The sequence below is a fragment of the Brachionichthys hirsutus genome, chromosome 23, assembly GCF_040956055.1.
Source record: "Brachionichthys hirsutus isolate HB-005 chromosome 23, CSIRO-AGI_Bhir_v1, whole genome shotgun sequence".
In the NCBI taxonomy this organism is placed as follows: Eukaryota; Metazoa; Chordata; class Actinopteri; order Lophiiformes; family Brachionichthyidae; genus Brachionichthys; species Brachionichthys hirsutus.
In genome coordinates, this window is record NC_090919.1 from 1715170 (window position 1) to 1737606 (window position 22437).

At 48.7% G+C, this 22437-nt stretch overlaps 5 protein-coding genes across 5 annotated transcripts; 3 read left to right on the forward strand and 2 right to left on the reverse strand.

The window, feature by feature from the left end:
* Positions 1 to 944: 944 nt before the first annotated feature.
* Positions 945 to 3966, forward strand: si:dkey-219e21.2 (E3 ubiquitin-protein ligase TRIM39). Its single transcript, XM_068756077.1, has 9 exons — positions 945 to 978; positions 1148 to 1287; positions 1372 to 1470; positions 1979 to 2098; positions 2181 to 2303; positions 2413 to 2541; positions 3116 to 3194; positions 3335 to 3361; positions 3449 to 3966. Exons 1-9 carry the CDS (start codon positions 945 to 947, stop codon positions 3964 to 3966), a joined length of 1269 nt encoding a protein of 422 aa, XP_068612178.1.
* Positions 3967 to 5305: 1339 nt separating this feature from the next.
* On the reverse strand, positions 5306 to 9900 carry tp53 (tumor protein p53). Its single transcript, XM_068755756.1, has 10 exons — positions 9827 to 9900; positions 8875 to 9008; positions 8713 to 8803; positions 8440 to 8628; positions 7350 to 7524; positions 7154 to 7266; positions 6965 to 7074; positions 6770 to 6891; positions 6537 to 6699; positions 5306 to 6433 (listed from the first exon to the last, which is right to left on the reverse strand). Exons 2-10 carry the CDS (start codon positions 8943 to 8945, stop codon positions 6340 to 6342), a joined length of 1128 nt encoding a protein of 375 aa, XP_068611857.1. The 5' UTR covers positions 8946 to 9008; positions 9827 to 9900; the 3' UTR covers positions 5306 to 6339.
* Positions 9901 to 11147: 1247 nt separating this feature from the next.
* LOC137911390 (solute carrier family 2, facilitated glucose transporter member 4-like) lies at positions 11148 to 16185 on the forward strand. Its single transcript, XM_068755755.1, has 11 exons — positions 11148 to 11215; positions 12234 to 12329; positions 12596 to 12756; positions 13001 to 13125; positions 13259 to 13374; positions 13453 to 13615; positions 13711 to 13898; positions 13991 to 14095; positions 14426 to 14527; positions 14604 to 14807; positions 14895 to 16185. The coding sequence occupies exons 1-11, from the start codon at positions 11183 to 11185 to the stop codon at positions 15129 to 15131; spliced, it is 1530 nt and encodes a 509-aa protein (XP_068611856.1). The 5' UTR covers positions 11148 to 11182; the 3' UTR covers positions 15132 to 16185.
* A 160-nt stretch (positions 16186 to 16345) lies between these two features.
* Positions 16346 to 18827, reverse strand: LOC137911524 (Y-box-binding protein 2-A-like). The gene is made up of 9 exons (XM_068755904.1): positions 18697 to 18827; positions 17932 to 17995; positions 17809 to 17842; positions 17623 to 17712; positions 17226 to 17456; positions 17037 to 17125; positions 16761 to 16947; positions 16577 to 16708; positions 16346 to 16483 (listed from the first exon to the last, which is right to left on the reverse strand). The coding sequence occupies exons 1-9, from the start codon at positions 18782 to 18784 to the stop codon at positions 16445 to 16447; spliced, it is 954 nt and encodes a 317-aa protein (XP_068612005.1). The 5' UTR covers positions 18785 to 18827; the 3' UTR covers positions 16346 to 16444.
* Positions 18828 to 19394: 567 nt separating this feature from the next.
* On the forward strand, positions 19395 to 22274 carry LOC137911337 (eukaryotic translation initiation factor 5A-1). The gene is made up of 5 exons (XM_068755698.1): positions 19395 to 19714; positions 21129 to 21298; positions 21471 to 21575; positions 21685 to 21816; positions 21894 to 22274. Exons 2-5 carry the CDS (start codon positions 21131 to 21133, stop codon positions 21954 to 21956), a joined length of 468 nt encoding a protein of 155 aa, XP_068611799.1. The 5' UTR covers positions 19395 to 19714; positions 21129 to 21130; the 3' UTR covers positions 21957 to 22274.
* The last annotated feature ends 163 nt before the right edge of the window (positions 22275 to 22437 follow it).

A 22437-nucleotide genomic window follows, 5' to 3' on the forward strand; every position in this document is an offset into this window, starting at 1 on the left:
TAATCAATAATCATTACATGTCTCAATATTTCACTTTAATGTTCAGTAAGGTTCAAAGATTATTTTGTTGAACGAAACTCCTGATCGAGTTTCACTTTTATTACAATTTGAACATTTTAATGGTTTAAACTATTGAGTTTTACTGTATTACTGATTGTGTACTCTGCCATCGCCCACCATGTAAACGTTTAGTGAAACCACCCAAAGAGGAATTTATGAATATATAACAATAAGGCCAGAGAATCTGCGTCACTCTGCTTAATAAAACGCTCCTGCCTGTAAGGTGACCGGGATTCATGCCAGGGCTCCTGGCAGAATGTTTCCTTGATATCTCAGCGGTCATAAAAAAAATAGTCCAGAGTTCAGGGAGGAACAAATAGCTTGATCCGAGAACAGCCGGTGTTCAATCTGCACTGGCTGAGGAACCGCAGGCAGCTCCGCCGGACGGCAGGTAGGGCAGCACGACCAGGGTTCTACGACTAATATAGAAAATGTTCAATATCTAACCAATATTTCAGAATGTATTACTTATTATTTTCACTGTAAAGCTTTTCGCAGCTTTTTTTTCTTCTTTAAATTACTTTGAGTCTAATTGCAATTTGAAATCTTATATTTCCTTTATTGTAATCGTAACCGTGATTGTACTTACAATTTTAATTTTAATTGTGGTTGGTTTTATTATTATATTATATTATATTTATTTATTATAAATCTTTTCTGCTGTTCTTAATCTAAACCGACATTTAGGAATCTGATCAGATTTGATATGAAAAAAACATGAAAAAATATTTCATTGTTTTAGCAGCTGTTTAAACTTTAAACTTTTACTTGACAGAAAAATTAAATAAAAACTAATTTTGCTCGCCTTATGGCCGCTGCAAGTCCTTCTACCAAACCATTTCATTTATTTCATGTGTTCTCAGCTCATGAGAAAGGACGTCACCATGGAGATGAAAAGTATCCTGAAGTCCAATAAAAGTGGGTTTTATAACACTTTTGCTCGTTTCCTGTCGTTGACAGGAACATATTTTGACCCAATAATCAAATTTATTGACCAATTAAAAACATCAAAAAGCTCAGTCAGCTTTTCCTGAAACATTGAATGTTCCTTTGAGGTGCCGGTTTCTCTTGAATGTCCCTTCCCCAGAGGTGGCGGAGATGCTGAGGGTGGAGAACAGCGGCGCCACCCAGAGCAGCTCCATCGGCGCCGTCCGCTGGGAGCTGCCGGAGCACTTCCAGACCCACAGCTCGGCCCCCAGCGGGCCTGCCAACACCAGCCTCGCCGAGGTGCATTGAAACGCCTTTGGCTCCTGTAAGACGGCCACGGCGGGAATAGAGGCGTGCATTTGACGTGTCGTGCTTCCTACACAGCAACACCCGCATCACAGCGGCCTCAAGGATCTCCGCAGCCTGCAGGAGTGTGTGCAGTTCATCAATCACTGGAAAGAGCAGGTGAACCGAGTCTGCAAGGTGAGCGAGGCGGCGCCGATGGACTCGATGCGATGCTGCTGATCATTAATCAGTAAATACAGACGATTAAAAGTGTGTTCCTGATTGTTCCAACGTGGAATTCTCGTCGTTAAATGTTTGCTTTGCTTCGATTTTCTTTTATTTAGCTCCGACTATCGCAACCTTTTTACGGGTCAAAATGACAACCTGTTGAAAGTTCATAACTGGATATAAAAGTTGCACGTGTACCCGCGGCTCAACGCTTCTTTTTCCAATGCCTTATCTTGTGTGCGCCGGACAAAGCCAGGCCCCGATTCGAGCGTTGCTCCGAGACACAATCTCTTCGCTTGCTCCTTCCTGCGTTCGTTGGGTGAACGGCGGTTACAGGAAACATCTTTATTGGCTCTTTTACAGCCAGGTTATTTGACCCTATATGGGCCGGGGGGTGCCGAGGGTGGGCGCTGACAGGTTACAGTCGGGGTTCACGTCTTTAACCTAATTGGAATTGTGCGCCGTCGTGTTTTATCAGGGTGGCGATGATCCGGATGAGGGCACCAGTCAGAAAAAAGACAAGCGTACGGAGCGCAGTCTGGAGGAGAGCCGGAAACTGATCCTGGAGTGGGCCGAGGAACTCCATCACGTCGACCAGGTCGCTACTCCGACGCGCCAAATGCACAGCCAACGGGAGAGACTCACTGTAAACGCCACAGTCACTGATTTCGTGTGTTTAGCTCCTAAAGGAGAGACCCTGGGCCGAGAGTCAAGGCAATGAATGTCAAGAGGGTAAAGACGCCCATGAGAAGACCCAGATGAGGATCATGGAATGGGCGAAGGAGCTGCAGATGGCGACAGAGGTAAGGAGTCACAGACGAAAGTCGTTAAAGTCCTGGCAAAGTGCGGCTTTAATTCAGCGTCGGCGTCGCAGGTTTTCGCTGCTGAACAGAACTTTTATTGCGCCTGCAGAGTTGCGGCGTTCAGAGCGACCAGCTGGGCAAAGTGTTGCATCGGCTGGGCCTGAAGAAGTCACGGCTGGGAAAACTTCTGCCCCTGCTGGAGTTCATCACCTGGTCTCTCCTCAAAGAAGACAGCATGGTGAGGAGCGTTAAGGATTAAAAAAAAAAAAATCAAGCAGTCGTAAAAGTGATCGACACGGGGGGGCGTTCCGGGTTATGAAACAACAGCGTGTGAGTTCAGTGAACTCTGCTCTTGGAATACATACGTAAGGAAAACCAATAAATGAACAACGTGCAATTAACTGCAAGAACCAACGTCATTGATAACGACTGATAGTGAAGACTGCAGATAAACTATCCACACATACGCAGATGATGGCGTCGTCTATGTGGCAAAGGTCCACATTGAAATTTGACGTGTTTTGTGCTTAGTTTTATTATATTTCATTTATTATTATATTTTTGCCATAATCGTGTGGCCCTCTAATTTTAGTTAACATTAAAGATGGCAGTAAATCTTTGTATTTTTTGTTACATAAAGCCCCATCCGATTAATGTGGGGAAAAATGCGTCCAGTGAGAAGATGACGCAGCATTTATACGATTTGCAGCTCGTGGTTATTCCTGAAATCATAAAGTCATAAAAAAAAAAAAAAAGTTAAGAATTCCCGCACACAATTCGTCCACTTTTATATGAATTGTATTCCATTTCAGACAAAGATTCCACAAATATGGCTACCGGCAAAGCAAAAGACCTGGATAGCGGGAATTCCGAGATACATCCCCCACTCAGGTGTGTTTTTCCTTTGAGCTGTGAGCAGTTCAATCAAAAAGTGACTCTCTTCCCAGAATAATGTAGAAATAACATGCAAATAAACATCTTGCTTGTTTACTTTCCGTTTACTATAACATCTATTTGTCTTTTCCTTTCAGTTTGGAGCTGGATTTTGAGCGCTGAATGTAAGTTGATGTTTAGCATTTACTTCACAAGCAAACCTTCCCAGTCCGGTTAACTCATTTGTGGCAACGACTTCTTTTTCCTGTCAGCTGATGTGATTCTGGATCCGGCGACCATCTATCCCTGGTTGCAGCTGTCAGACGACCAGCGCATGGTCCATGAGGGCGGCTCGGAGTCCGACCTCCCGTACAGCAGCCAGCGGTTCGACACCTGGCCCTGCGTGCTCGGCTGGGAGGGTTACTTCAGCGGCCGCCACTACTGGGAGGTGAACATAGCCAACAACGGCTACTGGCGCGTGGGCCTAGCCACCGCCGACTCCAAGCGCCACGGCCGGTTCCCCATGACCCCGAGACAGGGCTACTGGGTCCTGTGGCGCAGCACAAACCAATTCTACGCCTGCACCAAGCCGGAGACGGCGCTGCCGATGGGCCTCGTGCCTCGGTGTGTTGGGATCTACTTAGACTACGAAGAGGGCCAGATCTCGTTCTACAACGCAGAAACAAAAACCCACATCTACACCTTCACCGGATCCTTCAAACGGAAGCTGTACCCTCTGTTTGCCCCGCTAGATGGCCGCACGACGATGAGGGTCAGACCGCCGCGATAAGGCGCAGTAAACTGAGAGAGGCGAAGGTCAGAGGGCAACGGAAAACACAGAAAGCGTTCAGGGTTTTCAACGGGTCGATGCTGAATTTAAAATGTACGTCAAACTGCTGCTGAGATTGTCATTCAAGAAGATAATAAATATATCTGATGATAATAGCAGCGCTTTCTTTCTGCAATTATATTTTAAAAATGGACCTTGAGAAAAATTAACTTCTTTGAAAACAAAATATTTGAGTACAAATATGAATCTATTTATTTAGTAGGGATAATCTGGCTGCGGTTCAAAGCAGAAATGAAGCTAACAACTGTGCTAATGCTACGTCATTTAGCCACGTGGCTCATTTTCTACATACGTAGAGGCGGCGCTGTAAAGCACTTTCCGGTATGCCATTATAATAAATTATAAGTATGATAAATATTTTACACGATAAATATTTTAAAACTCACCCCTGGAGGTTTTTGCGAAGCTCTTCAGTAAACCTCTCTGGAATCGGTAACTTCTATTAAACTATAGTTGTTGTTTTTTAATGATAAATCTCACTGAATAAACTCAAACAAATCTAAAATGAAAATAAAACTTTGTGTTGTATAATAAGTATGAAAGCTGTGAAGGTCAAGCACAGCCCCCGGTCGAATAAAGGATTGCTTGTGTGATTGAAATAATTGATTACAGCTGTGCCTGTACAAACACATATGTTAATGCTAATACTAGTTAATGCTATTTAATTGATAACTGTATATGTACAATAACTTAATAAAATAAATAATATATTTGGCTTGTATATATTATTAATGTTATTTATATTTCGACAGCTGCTCTTATGCCCTATTTAAGTAATCTCATTTTGCTGACTCATGCTAGCCTTCCGACAGGTCTTTGCCACCCATATATGGTGTTTCCTGTTGTACAAATTTAATTCGCACCTGCGCAGTCTCTGAAGTTTTTTTTTTTTTATACAAATATATCGCACCTGCTTTTTACTTTACTTTATATTAAATCGTCACCGAATAGGAATAAACACAAAAGAATAACTCATTGATGGAGCCGGTTATTGATTATTGATCAGTTATTGGTTCCACAATTCTTGAAATGTTAAGTGTGGTTTTTATCCATCGTAGATTTATTTAAACTTTAATTATAAACTGTTTTGAATACAAAGGAAGCTCTGTAAATGCTAAATTCTGCTGTTAGTGGATTAGTGGATCTATGACAGGCTGCTGGAATGAAGGAATTTTATAGTGCTTCCCGTTTTTTGTCTCAGGTGAAGTTATGATTAAAAACTCGGCGTTCTAAAGAATGAAAGACATCCATTGACAAAGTTGAAAGAAGAAAAGGCGAGACAATCACTTTATTCATTTATTTTGGCTTTAAACTTTGACTTAAAAAAAAAAATAGTACAAACAATATAATGAAAAATATAGAAAGATAAAACTTTAATACAAAACTACGTTCCTAAAGCAACCTCTAAAGATACAAAACTTCAACTAAGAAATGCCTTCGAGTCTACTTCTACTTGGCAGTGTAAAAATCAAGAAGCGGCTGCAGTGATGGACGATGATTGGTCGCAATCTAACGAAGATCCAGTTTGGCGTCACATTTCATGGTTAAAACAGAAACATTTTCAGTTTAATAAAAGGCAGTAGTGAGTATTTGAACATAGTGGCTTGAGCCCCAAAGGCCACCGAAACGGCTCTCGCACTGTCGACAAATTTCCTGCATTTTAAACGTGAAAAACTCCCTGCGTATTTTTTTTTTTTTTATAGAAAATTAACTCATGGGGTGATCCAGCCAGCCCCCTAAATCTCATCACAAACGAACGGAAATGCATGTTCGCCGCTAGCGTTGCAGCAGTAACCATGGCAACAACACAAAGATCTCGTGGAATCGTAAAAAAAGGCTTATAATAGTGCTTCCTGAAGAAAAACAATACATATGCATCGGTACAAAAAAAAACTTAAAGGGAAAGCAGACCCTGGGAATGACACCGTTGTTCTTGGATTCTTCTATCGGGCAACATAATGATACATTTGGACCAACGGGGCTTCCGTACACACTCAAAATGGCATCCCAACCGGTTGCTAGAGTTTAATACGAACACGCTACGGAACAATAATGCAGCAAAGTACGTGAACAGGAAGTTTGACCGCACGTGATCAATGTCTTGTATCAAGAATATCATGATCAATCACGCTGCTTTTTGAGCGCGACACAATTCGATTGGAATTACTTTTAGCATCAACACTGATTAAAAGCCCCGCCCACATTTCTGGTCCCAGAACGACAGAGAAAAAAACCCATCGAGTGTGTGAAGACATTTCTAGAACGGCAGCGGCTCGGCGGGAGGAGGAACATTCGGTTAAATGCGGGCGCCCGCTAGTCGCTGTCGCTCCTCTCTCCTCGCTGCATGAGCCGCTTCCCGCTGGAGGGATGAGGAGCTTCCCGTTTCACCGCCTTGGCCTTGGTTTTACTGAGGGAACAAAAAAGGAGGACAAACGTTCAGGCTGACTTTTTAAGAACTTCTATTCTGTGATGGCGCCGCCGCCTTTTCTTTTTGACGTTCAACGTCTCACCCGTCTTTGTCCAGCAGCTCCAGACCGTCGTTGATGTCCTTCAGCATTTCGTAGCGCTTACGCCCGCGCACCTGCAGGACGAACACGTCTTTGTCTTCCTCCTCCGTGCTGGACGACATCTTGGGCTTCCTGGCGGAGGTCGAGTCGGGAGCCGGGGCGCTTTCTGAGAAACCAAAATCAGAGGTCAGACAAAACGGAAGCAGACATTTTGCTCCAACGCAATAGAAACGCACTTCTTTTCTTGGCGCCTTTGTCGGCCTGCTTTTTGGCGCTGTTCTCCTCCTCGGTCTTGCGGTCCCGGCCTGGACACGCGCAGACACGCACCTCGAAGCACCTGCGGCCCAAAACCATCCCCCTGCGAGGAAGACGAGGACGAGTCAACGACGGGGGAGAGAGCGAGGCGTGACTCAAAGCCAGGCGTGACTCACTCCAGAGTCTCCAGCGTCAGGATGGTGAGGATGGGCCGGCGGTTCATGCCCCCCATGCAGGAGCTGTTGCACATGAAGCTGAGCAGGATGGTCGTTATCTCAGAGCCCAGCTGGAACAGAGAAGGCGCAGCGATTCTAAAGTCGCCCGCTACAGACACATCAGCCCCCCCCCCCCCCATGACTCCCCACCTGCGGTGGCTCATACGGGACCGTCACGCTGTGCCTCTTGGTGTGGGGGTCTTCGAAGTAGAGGGCCCGCTGGCTGCCCTCCATTCTGATCAAGTGGCTTCGCTGCTCGGCGGCTGGAAAGGAAACGGCACAAAAACGAAACACCTGAACTCCGTCCGTCCGTCCGTCCGTCCCGGCGTACGAGCGTCTTCCTCACCGTCCTCGTTCTGATGGTGGGGGCATCGACGGACGACTTCGGCCACGTGCTCCGTCTTCTTGTAGACCGCCGTGGCCCTGAGAACGGCGCCGGCCGGCGGCTCTTTGCTCAGCAGCACCTCCACCGGGCTGGTTTTTGCCGGCTGACAATACAGCTTGTTGAGAAGCTCGGAATACTGAAAGAAAACGCAGAGGGGGGGGGGGGGGGGGGGGCTCAAAACTCCATCTGGGAGAACACTGACCCAGCGGGGACGCCGAGCACGGCAAAGAAGAAAAAAAAAAAAGATGTCTGCTTTAAAAGAGAAAACTTTCTAAAAATAAAATCACTTCTCAAAAGTCCTCCACATGATCATGACAAATTGTATCGCGTTTTATTTAAATAGTTTTACCTCCGTTTGTCCGCTTTTAACCCTTTCTGAGCTGAGGGACGACGCCGCAGGAACATGTCCCGTCATGTCAGAGCCGCGCTTTAAGACCAGACTGCCCCTCTGCCACAAACCAGAGCTCAAGTCGGAGGAGGCGGGATTTAACTAAACCGTCCAACCGCAGGACGCCGGCGGACGACTCACGGCGCAGACACTCATCCCATTGGCTGTTCGAACCCCCCGGCTTTATCTAGAACTTAGCGAATCACCACAATGAACGAGATTCCACGTGAATGCCACCATGAGAGCAACCGGAGAACGGATTTTTAACGCAATTAAAAGAAGGTAAGATTTGTTTTTAGCATTTCTTTAAGAAAGTGATTCTGTAAAATCCTATCCGATAAACTAAAACGCCACAATACAGGATCGTTTTTTTACATTTAGACACAACGGATGAAAGAAAGGCGCCGCGGTCAGAATCCCTTTTGTTCCTTGGTCTTCTCTTCGTCCTCGCGTTTGTTTAGAGGAAACATTCACTTCAACCGAATGTTAATATTTGTACTCAAGCACTTTAATTCAGTGTAATTTGACTAACTTTCTTAAAATCGAGACGACTTTTATGTTACATATTGTTAGGAAAACTTTGACTGATCAGATTTAGAAATGAGAAAACATGAAAGGACGTAGAATCTCTAAACTCTGAGCTCCCGGTCCGGTATTACACACCGTGGAGGTGACGGACTTAGCCGTGCCAGACTTCTGGAAACGAAGCTGGAACCCGTACGCCCCCGGATGGTCAGTCGTTACCGGGACGGTGGACGCCGGGGGAGTGACGAAATCTTTAACGGGCGACTCCGGGGGCAGCTCAAAAAACTTCTCATCAAATCCGTCTGCCAGCACTTGGGAATCCATAAGCTGCAAAACGAGAGAAAGAAGAGGTTTTACCAGGCGAAAACGGTGAAAATATATCATACAGCATTAAAAAAAAGCTCCGCTTACCAGTATGTCCATGTTTTGACCCGAAATCCATGGATCAGGTAACCCATCACAGTTGGGGATTGAGGGTAATGTGGCTATCGGGGGAGCAGGTCTGTAAAATGAAGATTAACAGATTAAGTATTTTACCTGGGATAAAAAAAAGGGTATCGAAACACAACTTACACGGTCTCCCACAGATCCTGGAAGGATTCCGGGCTCACGTGCGTAATATCTGAGTCTTGCTCTCCCATCATTGATTTCCCCTCCAGTCCCAGCTGAGAAAAAAAAAATTCGGAAGAGCCCGGATCCAGGAGGTTCTGCGTGATAAAGAGGAAGCGAGGCTTTATTCTGCGCTGATGAGGCAATGCGACATCCGGCGCTCAAACACTCGTTTTAAATGCAATACAACCACATTTACACGACAGATTTAGTCTATTGAATCGATACAAGGTTATTGACAAACCATTACCATGTCAATATCACAAATTATTGCTTAAACATTTAGTCCCAACATAAAATTATTTACCAGCAAATTCACACATTTACTACCAACTACAAAATATTTATCCAATTGAAAAATAGTTTTAATTCTTAGTTCAGGAAATGGGTGTTGACAGACCCCCCCCCCCAAAAAAAACAACAACAACAACAACAACAACAACCCAGAAACACAAAAAACCTCCCGGACAACCATATTCCACAAATAAATAGTTTTAAATTAAACGTAGCCGAATAACTTCCCAGCTTGTTCTCTTCCTCATGCAAACACCAGTCTAGTTGCTAGCATTAGCTTGCGTCCATTTTCTTTCAGCAAGCAGGGGCCTACACAAAATGAATTAAGCTAGCTGCGTAACTTCGTAACTATCCGCCTTTTAAAAACTTTAAAGGCGGATAAACCTTTAAATTTACTAATTTCCCCCCCCAAAACATCGGGAAGCACACAATAACGGACCGAATGACAAGCATTTGCTTCGAATGTTTGGGTCAGCTAGCCAAATTAGCATTGTCATGTTAAGCGGCTAACAACGTTAACGCTACGTTCCGGAAACCTAGCTAAACTGCTGCGAAACTTTCACCGCGCAAGTAAACGCGGCTCGCGACCGCCTCGCGCCCACGAACACGCGCAGAAAGTTACCTTAAAGGTGTTTCCTGTCCGTATGGAAACGAGGCGTCGCTGGTGATGACTCAGCCGAGGTGCGAGAACAGCCGAAAAAATCACAATATTGTGAGGCGGCGCGGAGCACGCTGGTCGGGGAATTTCCGCTGAATGAAAGGGGGAGGGGTGGTATTTAAGCTGGAGCAGCCGTCCAATCACAGGCCTCCCTGCTCTCCGCGCGCGGTCCAACGCGTCATTGTTGAATGTTGTTGCGTTTAATGTCGTCGGACATTTTGCCACTCAAAAGCCACCGTGCGAAACTGTTTGCATATTGCGCGATTCGTTTAATTAGATCTAAAGGCAACAAATATTTTTATTTTCTTGATTTAGAAAAACATTACTATTTACGGGGAAAGGTGGAAGTTTTAATTTTAACTGGGATCTTTATGGGGTTGAATTCTCACAGTGATCCCACCTCTCTCTCCCTCCAGGGAGGTCAGAGGTCAACTTTGATTTTTTTTATCAGTGTTGCAGCAAACAGCTGAGCTGATCTCATAAATGTGTAACCCGATACGTTTTCGTAAGGAGAAATGGCGTGTTGGCTCCCCTAACCACACCTATGCTGCTGAATCACATGACAGGGCCCAAATTTAGGTCCCACCTGTTGTCTGTGAGAGGACATAAGCTTTGTTATGAGCATCCGGGTGGGGGGGTGGGGGGGGGTTTGGGGACCAGCGTGACCTCTTTGGCATGTTCTCTGAAATAGAAAGTGACACGTCGCCCTTGGAAAGACGGATTTGGAAACGTGGTCGCCTGAGACGAGCCCCCTCTTCGCTGGTCACGAGAACCGAGTCCCTGCGTGTCGAGCTGCGGCTCCGGATGATTGAAGGGCCGACACCTGTGCAGCCATTTCCTCTCTCTTTTTGTCTCTTCCCTGACACACACAGCAATAAAAAAAAAAGCCAAGACCCCCCTTTGTCTCTCCTTCCACACTTCTCTCGCTCTCAGCCAATAGCCGTTAAGGTCACATCGAGCGCTTCCTGCTTGTCTTGACCTCTCAAGAACAGCCTGGGCCTAGTAGTGGGTTGAGTAGCCCCCCCCTCACGCGTAATGGAGCGAGGCGCGCACACGTGGGTAAACTGGGAGTCACTCTATCCCAGCTGGAGTGACGCAAAACATTTAAAGAAGATAGGACAACTTGCAGGAACGGACGCGACCGATTGATAACTTTGCTTTTCTCGTTTGGATTTCACCTTTCCGTGCGTTTTTTTCCCCTTTTTTTGGGGGGGGGGGGGGGGGGGGCTGCAGTTCGAAGTCGGGGCTTGCTCCCCTTTCCGTGTCTCCTTTGGCACCAGACGCGCCTTTCATCTCCTGCCCATTTGGGCGCCTGGAGTCATGCCGGCCAGGTTTCAGCAACTCGGAGGAGAGGTAATTCACATTCTTGGGAACGTTCCTAGAAGTAATAACGTTGGTTTTTACTCGCATAAGTGACGGGATGAAAAAAAACTGCAGCGTTCGTTTCGCTGTTCCGTGCGTATTTTTATTTGGAGAGATTTTACGCACGGATTTCTCGTCCCTCAGTGACAACGCACGAATGAAAACAGTCGCTGTTTTGCCGCGCATGATCCATAAATAGATAATGACTCGTTCAGTGTTCGTGAAAACACAATCAAAATGACATAAAATAGGATTTAAAGTTCTTTTAACGCTGACATTTTTCCGTGGGGGGTTGATTTGTGGGAGACGTGTAAAACATGTACGGAACAGTTAATATGTTCCTTTACTAAATAATAATACAAATAATAACAGTAATAGTAATAATAATAATAATAATAATACACTAAAATCGCCTTTAACAGCAACAATGTGCTTAATCACAGAGGAAAAACTGACATCAGCCGCTCGGAGTGAGTTCAGGCCTTTATTTTGACCTTGAGCAGTTAAATAAGCAAGTTTACAGGTCAGGGCTCTGACTGTGGTTTGATCAGGGTACCTGCTCCGACTGGTTCCTCTGATTCTGGGTTGTTTGATGACTCCAGAATAAGTTTCATGTATGTAAGTGATCGATAAATATGGTGAAAACAATATTAAAGCAAGTCACAGAAAGGTTTGCTTCATCATGAGGTCATTTATTTAACGGGATGGATATAAATGGCTGAAGTTGTACCTTTCCTGTTGCACGGACACACACACACACACACACACACACACAAACAGTAAACAGCATTTATCTGGGGACTGGAGCAAGCAAGGTCAACGCTAACTCAAATACTGTATTTCACTCAGCTTAGTATTCCATCGAATACAATAGAACAGGATGTGAACTTTACTTCACACCTAAAAGAGAACAAAGACGCAAAACGGGGAGTCAAATCTACGGTGGAGTCCGAACCGGAGGCGCTGGTTCTCCTTCTTCTTCATTTCTCGTTCTGTGTTTCTGCTCCAGACGTTGACCGGAACCTTCGTTCTATCGGTCTTCACCGCCGTCCTGGGCTCCCTGCAGTTTGGGTACAACATCGGCGTCATCAATGCGCCTCAGAAGGTAAAAAAACAACCAACCCCCCCCCCCCCCCCCACACACACACACACACATACAAGCGATCATCAACCGATAAAATCAGAAGAGCGTGGCATTTAAAACGTTAGCGCCGCCCACGTGCTCCTCTTTGATGTCAAAACATCACAACGCCTGCCTCGAATGGCGCCGACGGTGCTGAGACAGTAATGTGATGATGTGTAGAGTGTGTGTGTGTGTGCGTTCTGTCTAAATACCTCCTTGGGGGGGGTCTCCCCTTCATCCCTCTGTAGATGATTGAGGGGGACTATAATGCAACGTGGGTCCGCCGGTACGGGGAGCCCATCCCCACGGGAACCCTCACCTCCCTCTGGTCCCTGTCGGTGGCCATCTTTTCCATCGGCGGGATGCTGTCGTCCTTCTGCGTGGGCTTCGTGTCCGAGTGGCTGGGCAGGTAGGGAAGACCGGTTGTAAAGACCCCCCCCCCACTGGTTCCTGCTCCCGAGGGGGGGGGGGGGGGGTCATAAGGTTCAGTGTTACCTCGCTTGGACCGTTGGACCTTCAGTCTGCAGGATAGTGCCTGTGCAGTTTGGGGAGGTGCTGCCCTCTAGAGGATGATAAATGATAACTTTAATTTTTAAATTTCTTTTACATTGACATTACTGTATATGCAAAAGAGTCGTCTCGTGCCCCCCCAGGAGGAAAGCCATGCTCATCAACAACTTGTTCGCCTTCGTCGGTGGGAGTCTGATGGGGCTGTCCAAGCTGTGCCGCTCCTTCGAGATGCTGATCCTGGGCCGCTTCTTCATCGGCGCCTACTGCGGTAAAAACGCTCCAAAAACGCTCCGAAGCGTTTCTGCCAGCTTCGCGCCTTTCAGAAGTGATTTGAGCGATTTGGCGGGCTCCTCTTTCTCACGAACTTCTCCGCCTCTGCTCCGACATTTCCCGGCTGGCAGGATTAGCAACCGGCTTGACGCCGATGTACGTGGGGGAGATCGCTCCCACCAGTCTGCGCGGGGCGCTGGGAACGCTCCACCAGCTGGCCATCGTGACTGGGATTCTCATAGCGCAGGTACGCGGAAGCGTCCAGAGATGCCGCCGGGACGCTTGAACTTCAACCTCTGCATCCCCCCCCCCTCCCCCCGTGCAGATCTTGGGCCTGGAGGCGTTGCTGGGCAGCCGGGATCTGTGGCCGGTCCTGTTGGGCATCACCATCGTGCCGACGGTATTCCAGATGTCGTTCCTGCCCTTCTGTCCCGAGAGTCCGCGCTTCCTCTACATCGTCCGCTGCCAGGAGCATCAGGCCAAGCGGGGTGAGCTGGAGCCGGAGATGAATCCAGAGGGGGTGGGGGGGGGGGATATCTCATCTGGGAATAGAAGTATTGGCAAAGGCCTCCTCTCGTTGCAGGCTTGAGGAGGCTGACGGGCCGGCAGGAGGTGGGCGACATGTTGGCGGAGATGAAGGAGGAGAAGAGGAAGATGGACATGGAGAGGAAGGTGTCCATCCTGGAGCTGTTCCGCTCGCCGATGTACCGCCAGCCCATCCTCATCGCCATCCTGCTGCAGCTCTCGCAGCAGCTGTCCGGGATCAACGCCGTGAGCTTAAATACAAGCAAGCGAAAAATATCCGCCTGCGATTGGATTGGACAGTAATGATCTCTTCCCGTCGGTCCCTCCTCCCCGGACAGATTTTCTACTACTCCACCAGTATCTTCATGAAGTCGGGAGTGCAGAGTCCGGTCTACGCCACCATCGGCGCCGGCGTGGTCAACTGCGCCTTCACCGTGGTCTCGGTCAGTAGGCGACACCGACAGGCTCCCCCCCCCCCCCCGTTAGCGCTACGTGCTGACGCTTTACCTCGTTGTAATAACGACTCCCAGCCCCGCTTGGTAAAGAACACGCTTACCGAAGGGCAAATAAGATAACAGGTCGAGGCGAGATTTCCTTTGGCCCCGCCCCTCTCCAACTTGCCTTCGTCCAAAAAAAAAAGTCAAAGTCCCGCAGCTGAAAATCAACTTTCGTTGCCATGGAAATGACTGAGGTTTCTGGTTTTGGTTTTGGACGGAGACACGAGGGGTTAAATAATTCTGCGACCTGCAGAAGGTAACATTTTCCATCAACAGCTCTTCCTGATCGAGAGGACCGGCCGACGGACGCTCCACATGCTCGGACTCGGCGGGATGTGCATCTGTGCCGTCGTCATGACGACGGCTCTCGCCTTGTTGGTCAGTCTCGTGAAGGCGCAGCATGTACGACCGTTTCCCCCCGTCGGGCCTCTGAAACCTTTCACCCCCCCGACAGGACAGCGTCCCCTGGATGAGCTACGTTAGCATGCTGGCCATCTACAGCTTCGTGGCCTTCTTCGAGATCGGACCGGGTCCCATCCCGTGGTTCTTCGTCGCCGAGCTTTTCTCCCAGGGTCCGAGGCCGGCCGCCATGGCCGTCGCCGGCTTCTCCAACTGGACCGCCAACTTCATCATCGGCATGTGCTTCCAATATGTCGCCGTGAGTGTCTTTGGCCTTCGACCCTGAATTCCCACCGCCCGTGCCCAGAGTCTCCTCGTGTTTCATCCAATTCCCCTCCCCCCCCAGGAACTTTGCGGACCATACGTCTTCCTGATCTTCGCAGCGCTCCTCCTCTTCTTCCTGATCTTCACATTCTTCCGGGTACCGGAGACACGAGGGAAGACGTTCGACCAGATCGCAGCAACCTTCCACCACCACTCCGCAGGAGGGATGATGGACATGGACCTGGACCTGGACCTGGACCCGGACCAGGACAAGCCCAGCACGGAGCTGGACTACTTGGGGGAGGAAAGCAACAACTGAAGTTTTATCCCGACTCCAAACGCGTTTCCTGACGTATACAGAGGTCAATTGTTGTATTTGTACAAATTGTGGTTCAAGGCGTGTCGGAATTCGTCACAAATGGAGCCTCAGAAGGTCAAAACCGCCGAATCAACAGTCGACTGTAAATTCAAACAGTGAGACTCGTTTAAGAACCAAGTGTTTGGAACTCAGATATTACTCCGCGGTGCATTCGGTGAATGTTGAATCCCTTTATCCACCGATGGAAGGGAATCACGGGCGCTTCCCGGTTTGGTACCAACCCTGGGAATTTAGTGGTTGTGGATGCATCCCTCCGCCGAAGCAGCGAGCGTGCACACTGAAACGGCCCATCTTTGCGGTTGTCATGGTGACACTCGGTGAGACACGGCTTCAAACCCAGACAGGCGATCATTTAGTTTCAGGAAAGCGAGGCGAAAGCTTGAGAAGGAATTCTTGTACATTTTTAAAAATCAGTTTTTGTTTTAACCGTTTTGACTGTTTCTCGTTGATTGAGCTTCTTCAGATAACTAATATATATATATATATATATGATATGTACTGCACTCTGATGTAACTAAAGGAACCAACTGTGATTGGATCCTTCATTTCCAACCGTCTTTAAAAACAGATTCTCCCAAACATGAACGACTGAATCCTGAGATTTGCAAACACGATTTATTAACATTTTTTTTCCACAAGTACTAACATTGCACATAATCCCCTCCAAAATAAAACAGAACGACACAAAGGGAAAACAAAAAGGGTTTCCTCAACAGAGGACTCATTCCGGTGGTAACGCAACTAAACCTACTCTCGTAAATGCACAAAGCTCACAACTGCTTGGTTTCCCCCCCCCCCCTCTTCAACCAAATCAAAGCTCAACAATCAAGGTCGGTTCCTCTAAACTATTCGTCGCGCCCCCGTCAAGGCATTTAAAGAAAAAATAGTTTAAGGGGCTGGAATAACGGGGGGGCTGCCAAGCAGATCGTCCATTTCTTCTGAGAGACGTATACTTAAAATGTCTAAATATGCACCCACGTCCCACCTGCGTGGCCCCGCCTTTCCCTGCCTCACGCCTCTCCCAACTTCGGCGTCATGAACGAGGGATGACAGCAAGGCGGGATAGAGGATGGGGGGGGGGGGGGGGGGGTGCAGGGAGGGGAGAGCAGTGCATGCGTTCTGAAACCAGTCCTCCAACCCCGGGACCTACGAGAGCAGGACGAGTCAAAAAGACAGAATCAAACGAGACAATAGAGACGCACGAAGCGGTCCCACCTCTCGTCAAGGGTTGTACGACTGTCCTCCCACCGACGTCACTCCGACGGCGCCGGTGCTGTCGTGGCCGCCGCCTCCTGGTGGCGAAGCAGACGTGTCAAAGGAAACCAAAAAAAAAAAAAACACAGATCGGCGTCTCCGGGAATCGTCGGCTGAAGCCGCCGCCTTACCTCGGGCGAGTCCGGGGCTTTCGGAGACGCTTTGGGGGAGGCCTTTGGGGATTTCGGTGTGGATTTAAGGGCGGCCGGTTTCGAGGTCTGCGAGGGGGTTTCGGGATCCGACGCGGACTTCTCTGCGTCGGTCTGCAACGCGCGCGGAGCGTTAGGCTTCGAGTTCCGCTTTCGGGAAAGCGGCGCTTTTCGTCAAACTCGCCTTCGAGGTGGAGTTCCTTTGCCTGCGGGGTCGAGGCTGACGTTGCTTCTGGCCTTCGGCGACCTCGCCGGCCTCCGTCGGCTTTGCCTCGCCTTGACCCGGGCCCTCCTCGGCCGAAACCTGCTGGTTGTCCGCCGCCGAATCAGGAGGCACGCGAGGTCGGAACGGTCTGCGATTCAGAGACAGGAAGTTTTGCGAAGTCGAGAGCACAAAAAAAATAAAATAAAATAAAATAAAAAAAAGAAACGCTCGGCTCACCTTCGGTACGGGCGCCAGAATCTTCGTGGCGGCGGTCGCTGCGTTTGCTCGCCGTCTTCTACGTCGTTCTTCGACTCTCCAGCTTCACCCTGAGGGTTCAAACACACAGAACCTCGCCGGTTTCACAGGTCCCGCTTCACACGCCGTAAACAAGAAGCGTCCTAAACGGAGAAATAAATCACGTCCTACATCCTGCCGAGGTCTGCGGGGCCGACGGCGGCGCGGCTGCGGTTTGGTCACGCCGTTCTCTTCGGAGGCGTCGCCCTCGACGACAGGGCCTTCGCCATCAGCCGGTTTAGGCTGGTCGCCGGGCCGGGGGCGGGGGAAGAACCGTCGACGGAAGCGCCGTTTGTTGGGCGCGTAGCGGCTGCCTTTGACTGGAACGCCACCGGGGCCCGTCACATTGGCCGCTTCCGAGCCCTGCGAGGGATCAAAGGACGGCGACAAACATAACGGCGCTGCACTTTTGAACAAAATAGTTTCTTGGCATTTTGGTTTGAAAATCCATTAATATCTTCCACAACGCATTTAATTTGACGCCGATAATCAGATCCGGACCGGTTTAAGAGCTTTGACCGATTCTCACCTTGGCTGCGTCGATCACGTCGAACTCCACGACCTCCCCGTCTCCCACGCTGCGGAGGAACTTCCTGGGATTGTTCTTCTTGATGGACGTCTAAAAGGAGGGGAAAAAAACGCAACACGGCAAATGTTTCGTTTTATTTTTACCATCCAACCATACAAAGAGTGAAGGAAAAGCCTTCCGCCTGACCTGATGAACAAAGACGTCTTCTTTGGTGTCATTTCTGAGAGAAATAAAAAGCCGATCAGCAAACCTTTGAACCTAATCCGTCCAATCAGCTTTAAATATGGAGCAGGAGGAGGAGGAAACTACCTGTTAATGAAGCCGTAGCCATTCCTCACGTTGAACCATTTCACGGTGCCGTGGACCAACGTGGCTGCAGGAGCAGAGGACACGTGATCAGACACGTGCGTGGACAGGCGCGTGCGTGGACAGACGCGCAAACATATTATAAACACGGGAAGTGGTTTCTCTCCCATCGGAGCTGCGGCAATCATTAACGGAGACTTTGAAACCGTGTCACGAGGGGGGGGGGGGGCGTTAAACAACGGAGGTTATCACCTGGTGACGTCACGCAGGTCGGCGCGACACGCACAAATTCAACCCACCCATTAGTGACCTTTAACTAGCAGACTTGTGCTCTCTTTTTTTTTAATTAGCGCTTTAGGTTTTGCGCACAATGACTTGCACCTGCGGAGGTGAGGCGCGCGCGTGCAGCTCCCGTGTTCCGGTGCGCGCGACGGTTGATTAAAGACGGAATTTAGGTCACCGTTCACGGATACCTCAGAACAATAAATGTAGGTTCAATTTGCTTAAAGAAGTAGAAAAAAAAAGTATTGTTAATTGTTTAAATGTGCAAAAACACCAGGAGGACAATAAAACTATTTCACGTTTGATCAAAACGTTTCCCGGTAGAGGTTTTAATTAGCATTAATTAATTAAACGTTTTGATCCTACCGATAATATCAGACACGCGGGTTTTAAAAAAAAATGGCGCAACGAGCATTGATTCAACTAAATCTCCAGGACACACATGAACCGTAATTAATTCACATTAATAATATTTCCACGACCCACCTATGACCTTCCTGTCAGCCTGCGGCTTGTCTTCCACCGGTTCTCCCGGTGCCGCCAGTGGAGCGCTCAGCACCTCGGCGTCGGTCATGCTCGCTGCCGGATTACCACACCTTCACTCCGGAGTCCCCGCCCTCCTGCTCTTTTCGTAACTTTTCTTCTTCTTCTCTTTCTTCTTCTTTGATGTTTTTCGGCAGTCGGCGTCCTTCATCTGGCGTTACTGCCGCCCCCTGGATCCTCCGACGGCTCCTCAAAAGGGCGTAAAAATGTATTTATTATAAAACAAAACAGCAGAATTTTTTTTAAGTCTAATTTTCTTTATACAGAAAATAAAAGCGACTGTAAAAAAAAAGAAAGAATGCTAAATTCATCAAAAACTCTTGCGCATGCGCAGAATATGCTGAGTTTTGTTTCATGGGTATCGCAGAAAAGCTGCGTCAAGTCAGCTGACGTCAGTCACAAAGACCGGAAATGTGATGCACTTCAAAATAAAGGTATATAGGCGAAATTACGTCAGCGTTTGGAAAATGAATCAAAAAACTTTTTCTAAATCAACCAAATAATGTGATATTTAAAAAATGAACGTATTGAATATAATATTTTTTGCAAAACATAAGTCTGTAGACAATGATAAATAAATGATTTTTTTAGGGAACTTTATTCTGACAGCTACAACAGGAAGTCCATGTCGCTGTCCAGGAGCTCGATGAGAAGGCGGAGCCAGCGCAGACGTAGCGGTTCAGGCCTCCGCTGCACGGCACCTCTTCACGGGGTCGACTCGCAGTCCGGATTTCAAACCAGAATCCGACGAGAGCAGAATCGGAACCAGGGCAATGAAAGAAAAGTCAAACTGACAGCTACAGCGAAGCGGGAGCGACGAACGAGAACCGACTTCTCCCCCCCCCCCCCCCGCCCCGTCCAGAAAAAAACCGTTAGCGCGGAGGCAAAAGGAGGCGGGGAGGAGATAACGGGAGACGGTCCGGTCCCGAACAAAAAGAGAGGAGAGACCTTATCGCAAAGGGTGAGTTCCTTAAATCCAGAGACGCGGCGCGGCGCGGCGGGGCGGGGCGGGGCGGGGCGTGTTTATGTTGGTCCTCCGGTCCTCCGGTCCGCCACAGGGCCGTAAACAAATCCCAAACTTACCCCCCATCTTGTCCGGCAGCTTCATTCAGACTTGATAGCCAAAACAAAAACATCAAGAAAACACAAATAATATATGATTTTATTTTATTTTATTTTTTTGTGTGTGGAAGTTTTTCAATCCCTCAAATTCGACTTGTTAGTAGATTTTCAAGCTCCGTATTTATTTTTGCTTTTCACACAAACACGAGCTAACTGTTGCTAGCTCCGGCCGTAGCCGCTATTAGCTTAGTCATTACTGGACACCAGCGGGGCCAGCGCTGACTGAAACGCCGTCCCCGTGGGCGTGTTTAGCGGCCAACGCACGGAGCCCACGGCCGGAGTCGCTAACAACATTTTAATGACGCCGTTGCTGTTATTATTATTACGCTTTCTGAACTCCAGTCTTGTTTCTCGGGGCGGGCTTCGGCCCGAGCGCAAGTCGCCACCCCGCCGGCCGCCGGCTACGCGCTGCTAGCCAGGCCGCAAGCTAAGCTCGCCCGTTCCGTTCGACCCCGCGGGACAAGCGGCTCCTTTCTCCGATATTTAACGTTTATTGTCCGGGTTTACGTCACGAGACGCGTTGATTACGTCACGGCTAAGAGACACCTGCTTTGAAATTCGATTCCCGAGTCATTGGCGGCCGCTTTGATTCAACAGTGAAGCGCACGAATTCACTTTTAAGTGATTTATTCCACTCGTGGATCTAATGTTACCCCCCCCCCACGTCGCTTGCCTTTGCCGTATCCTTTATCATGTACTCGTGGCAGACAGGTTTGCACCAGTGGCGGTGGAGATGACGTCAAATTATAAATTAAGATTATTTGACTGTTTTCTTTTTTTAAATCCCTGCCTGGTCGCCAACAGCGATGAAATAAAGTGGACTTTCCTCCACACGCCCAAGTCCTTTTTTAAATGGATGACTCACGTTTTTCCTGTTGTTTTTTTAGGACACGGCGACGGAATAAGTTAATGTGCTTTGTAAAACAGTTTTTGATGCCGTCCTGATCGTTTGTACGTTGAGTTAAATTAAGTCGTTTCCAGGGAAAGTAGTTCTCTTTTTATTAACTACGTTACCCACAAGACGAGAAGCCAGGGCTACAACTGTGGAGGGTTTTAGTTGCTCGACTGCAAATCGTTCAGAAGTGCTTCTTGGACTTTGGACTGGAGCAATCGGAACATCGGTAAAACAGAATAAGATTTGTAGCAGTATTTTTTTAACCGATACTGCAGGTACTCACTCAGTGTAGCGTCTCGGCGGTTTTCAGCGTCCCCGAATCCGTTCTGAACGCTGGTCTGCTCGGTCTCCACGGCAGCCATGGCAGATCCGTATCTGGACTTCCAGACGGGTGATGCCGGGGCGTCCGCCACCTACCCCATGCAGTGCTCGGCTCTGCGTAAGAACGGCCACGTCGTGCTGAAAGGGCGGCCCTGCAAGATCGTCGAGATGTCCACCTCCAAGACCGGCAAGCACGGCCACGCCAAGGTTAGTGGACGCCGGAAGCAGCGGCGCCCGACCGACGACACGCCGGGCTATCCAAAGCGTCCCTTTTAGCCTCTTCTCCTCCGTCTCGGGGTTGATGGAGGGGCTGATCCGTCTCCGTTGGCAGCCCCCCCCCCCCTCGGCACCTAATTTGTCCATTCCGTGCCCCACGCAGGTCCACCTGGTCGGTATCGACATCTTCTCCGGCAAGAAGCACGAAGACATCTGTCCCTCCACCCACAACATGGACGTCCCCAACATCAAGAGAATGGACTATCAGGTGAGGGGGGGGGGGGGGGTTTGTGTTGGTGTCTTTCAGCTCTTGGGTTTTGGTTGAGGTGAAGATGGTGTTGAGTTTTAACCCCCCCCCCCCCTCCCTCCTTTCCCAGCTGATCGGGATCAAAGATGGCTACCTGTCCCTGCTCCAGGACAGCGGGGACGTGAGAGAGGACCTCAAGATTCCCGAAGGAGACCTGGGCAAAGACATAAAAGAAAAGCACGACGACGGAGAGGACATCATGGTGAGGAGACACGACTGCTGACGTCGTCGTCCAACTCGCGACAGACAGCGTTTCAAGTCCCGCCTCCTCTTTTCCAGGTCACCATTCAGAACGCGATGAGCGAAGAAGCTGCAATTGGCATCAAAGCCTTGGCTAAATGAGCCGCTGCAGCCGCCCGAGATGCACCGGACCCGGGGAAAAGGAAGGGGACGTCGCCTCGTCACTGCTCTCATACCTCTTTATTCCTTCCTTCCCGTCTTGGTTTTTCATACTTTCTCCTTTAATGTTTTCTCTCCCTCCTTTGGGTTCTATTTGGGGGGGGGTAACCAGACTGAAGACGGGGGGGGGTTGTTCAGTTCGATCAGGGTAAAGGGGGTGTTTTACTTTTCCCTGTTTTATGAAGGGCTTCAACTCAAGATTTGCTTCGTTCTGTTGAAGTTGATCACAAACCTGTCGATTAAACTAAAGTTGCACACCAAGCTTGTTTCTTTTTATATTTTAAGTCTTAAAGGAAACCCCTGCCTCAAGTGCACAAATTCTAATCGACCTCATAATTTGACCCCCCCCCCCTTCGCTCGGAACCGTTCGGCGACATCAGCAGGGAGCGATTCGGCATGTTCTCCGTTGAGTCGTGGCTTTTTT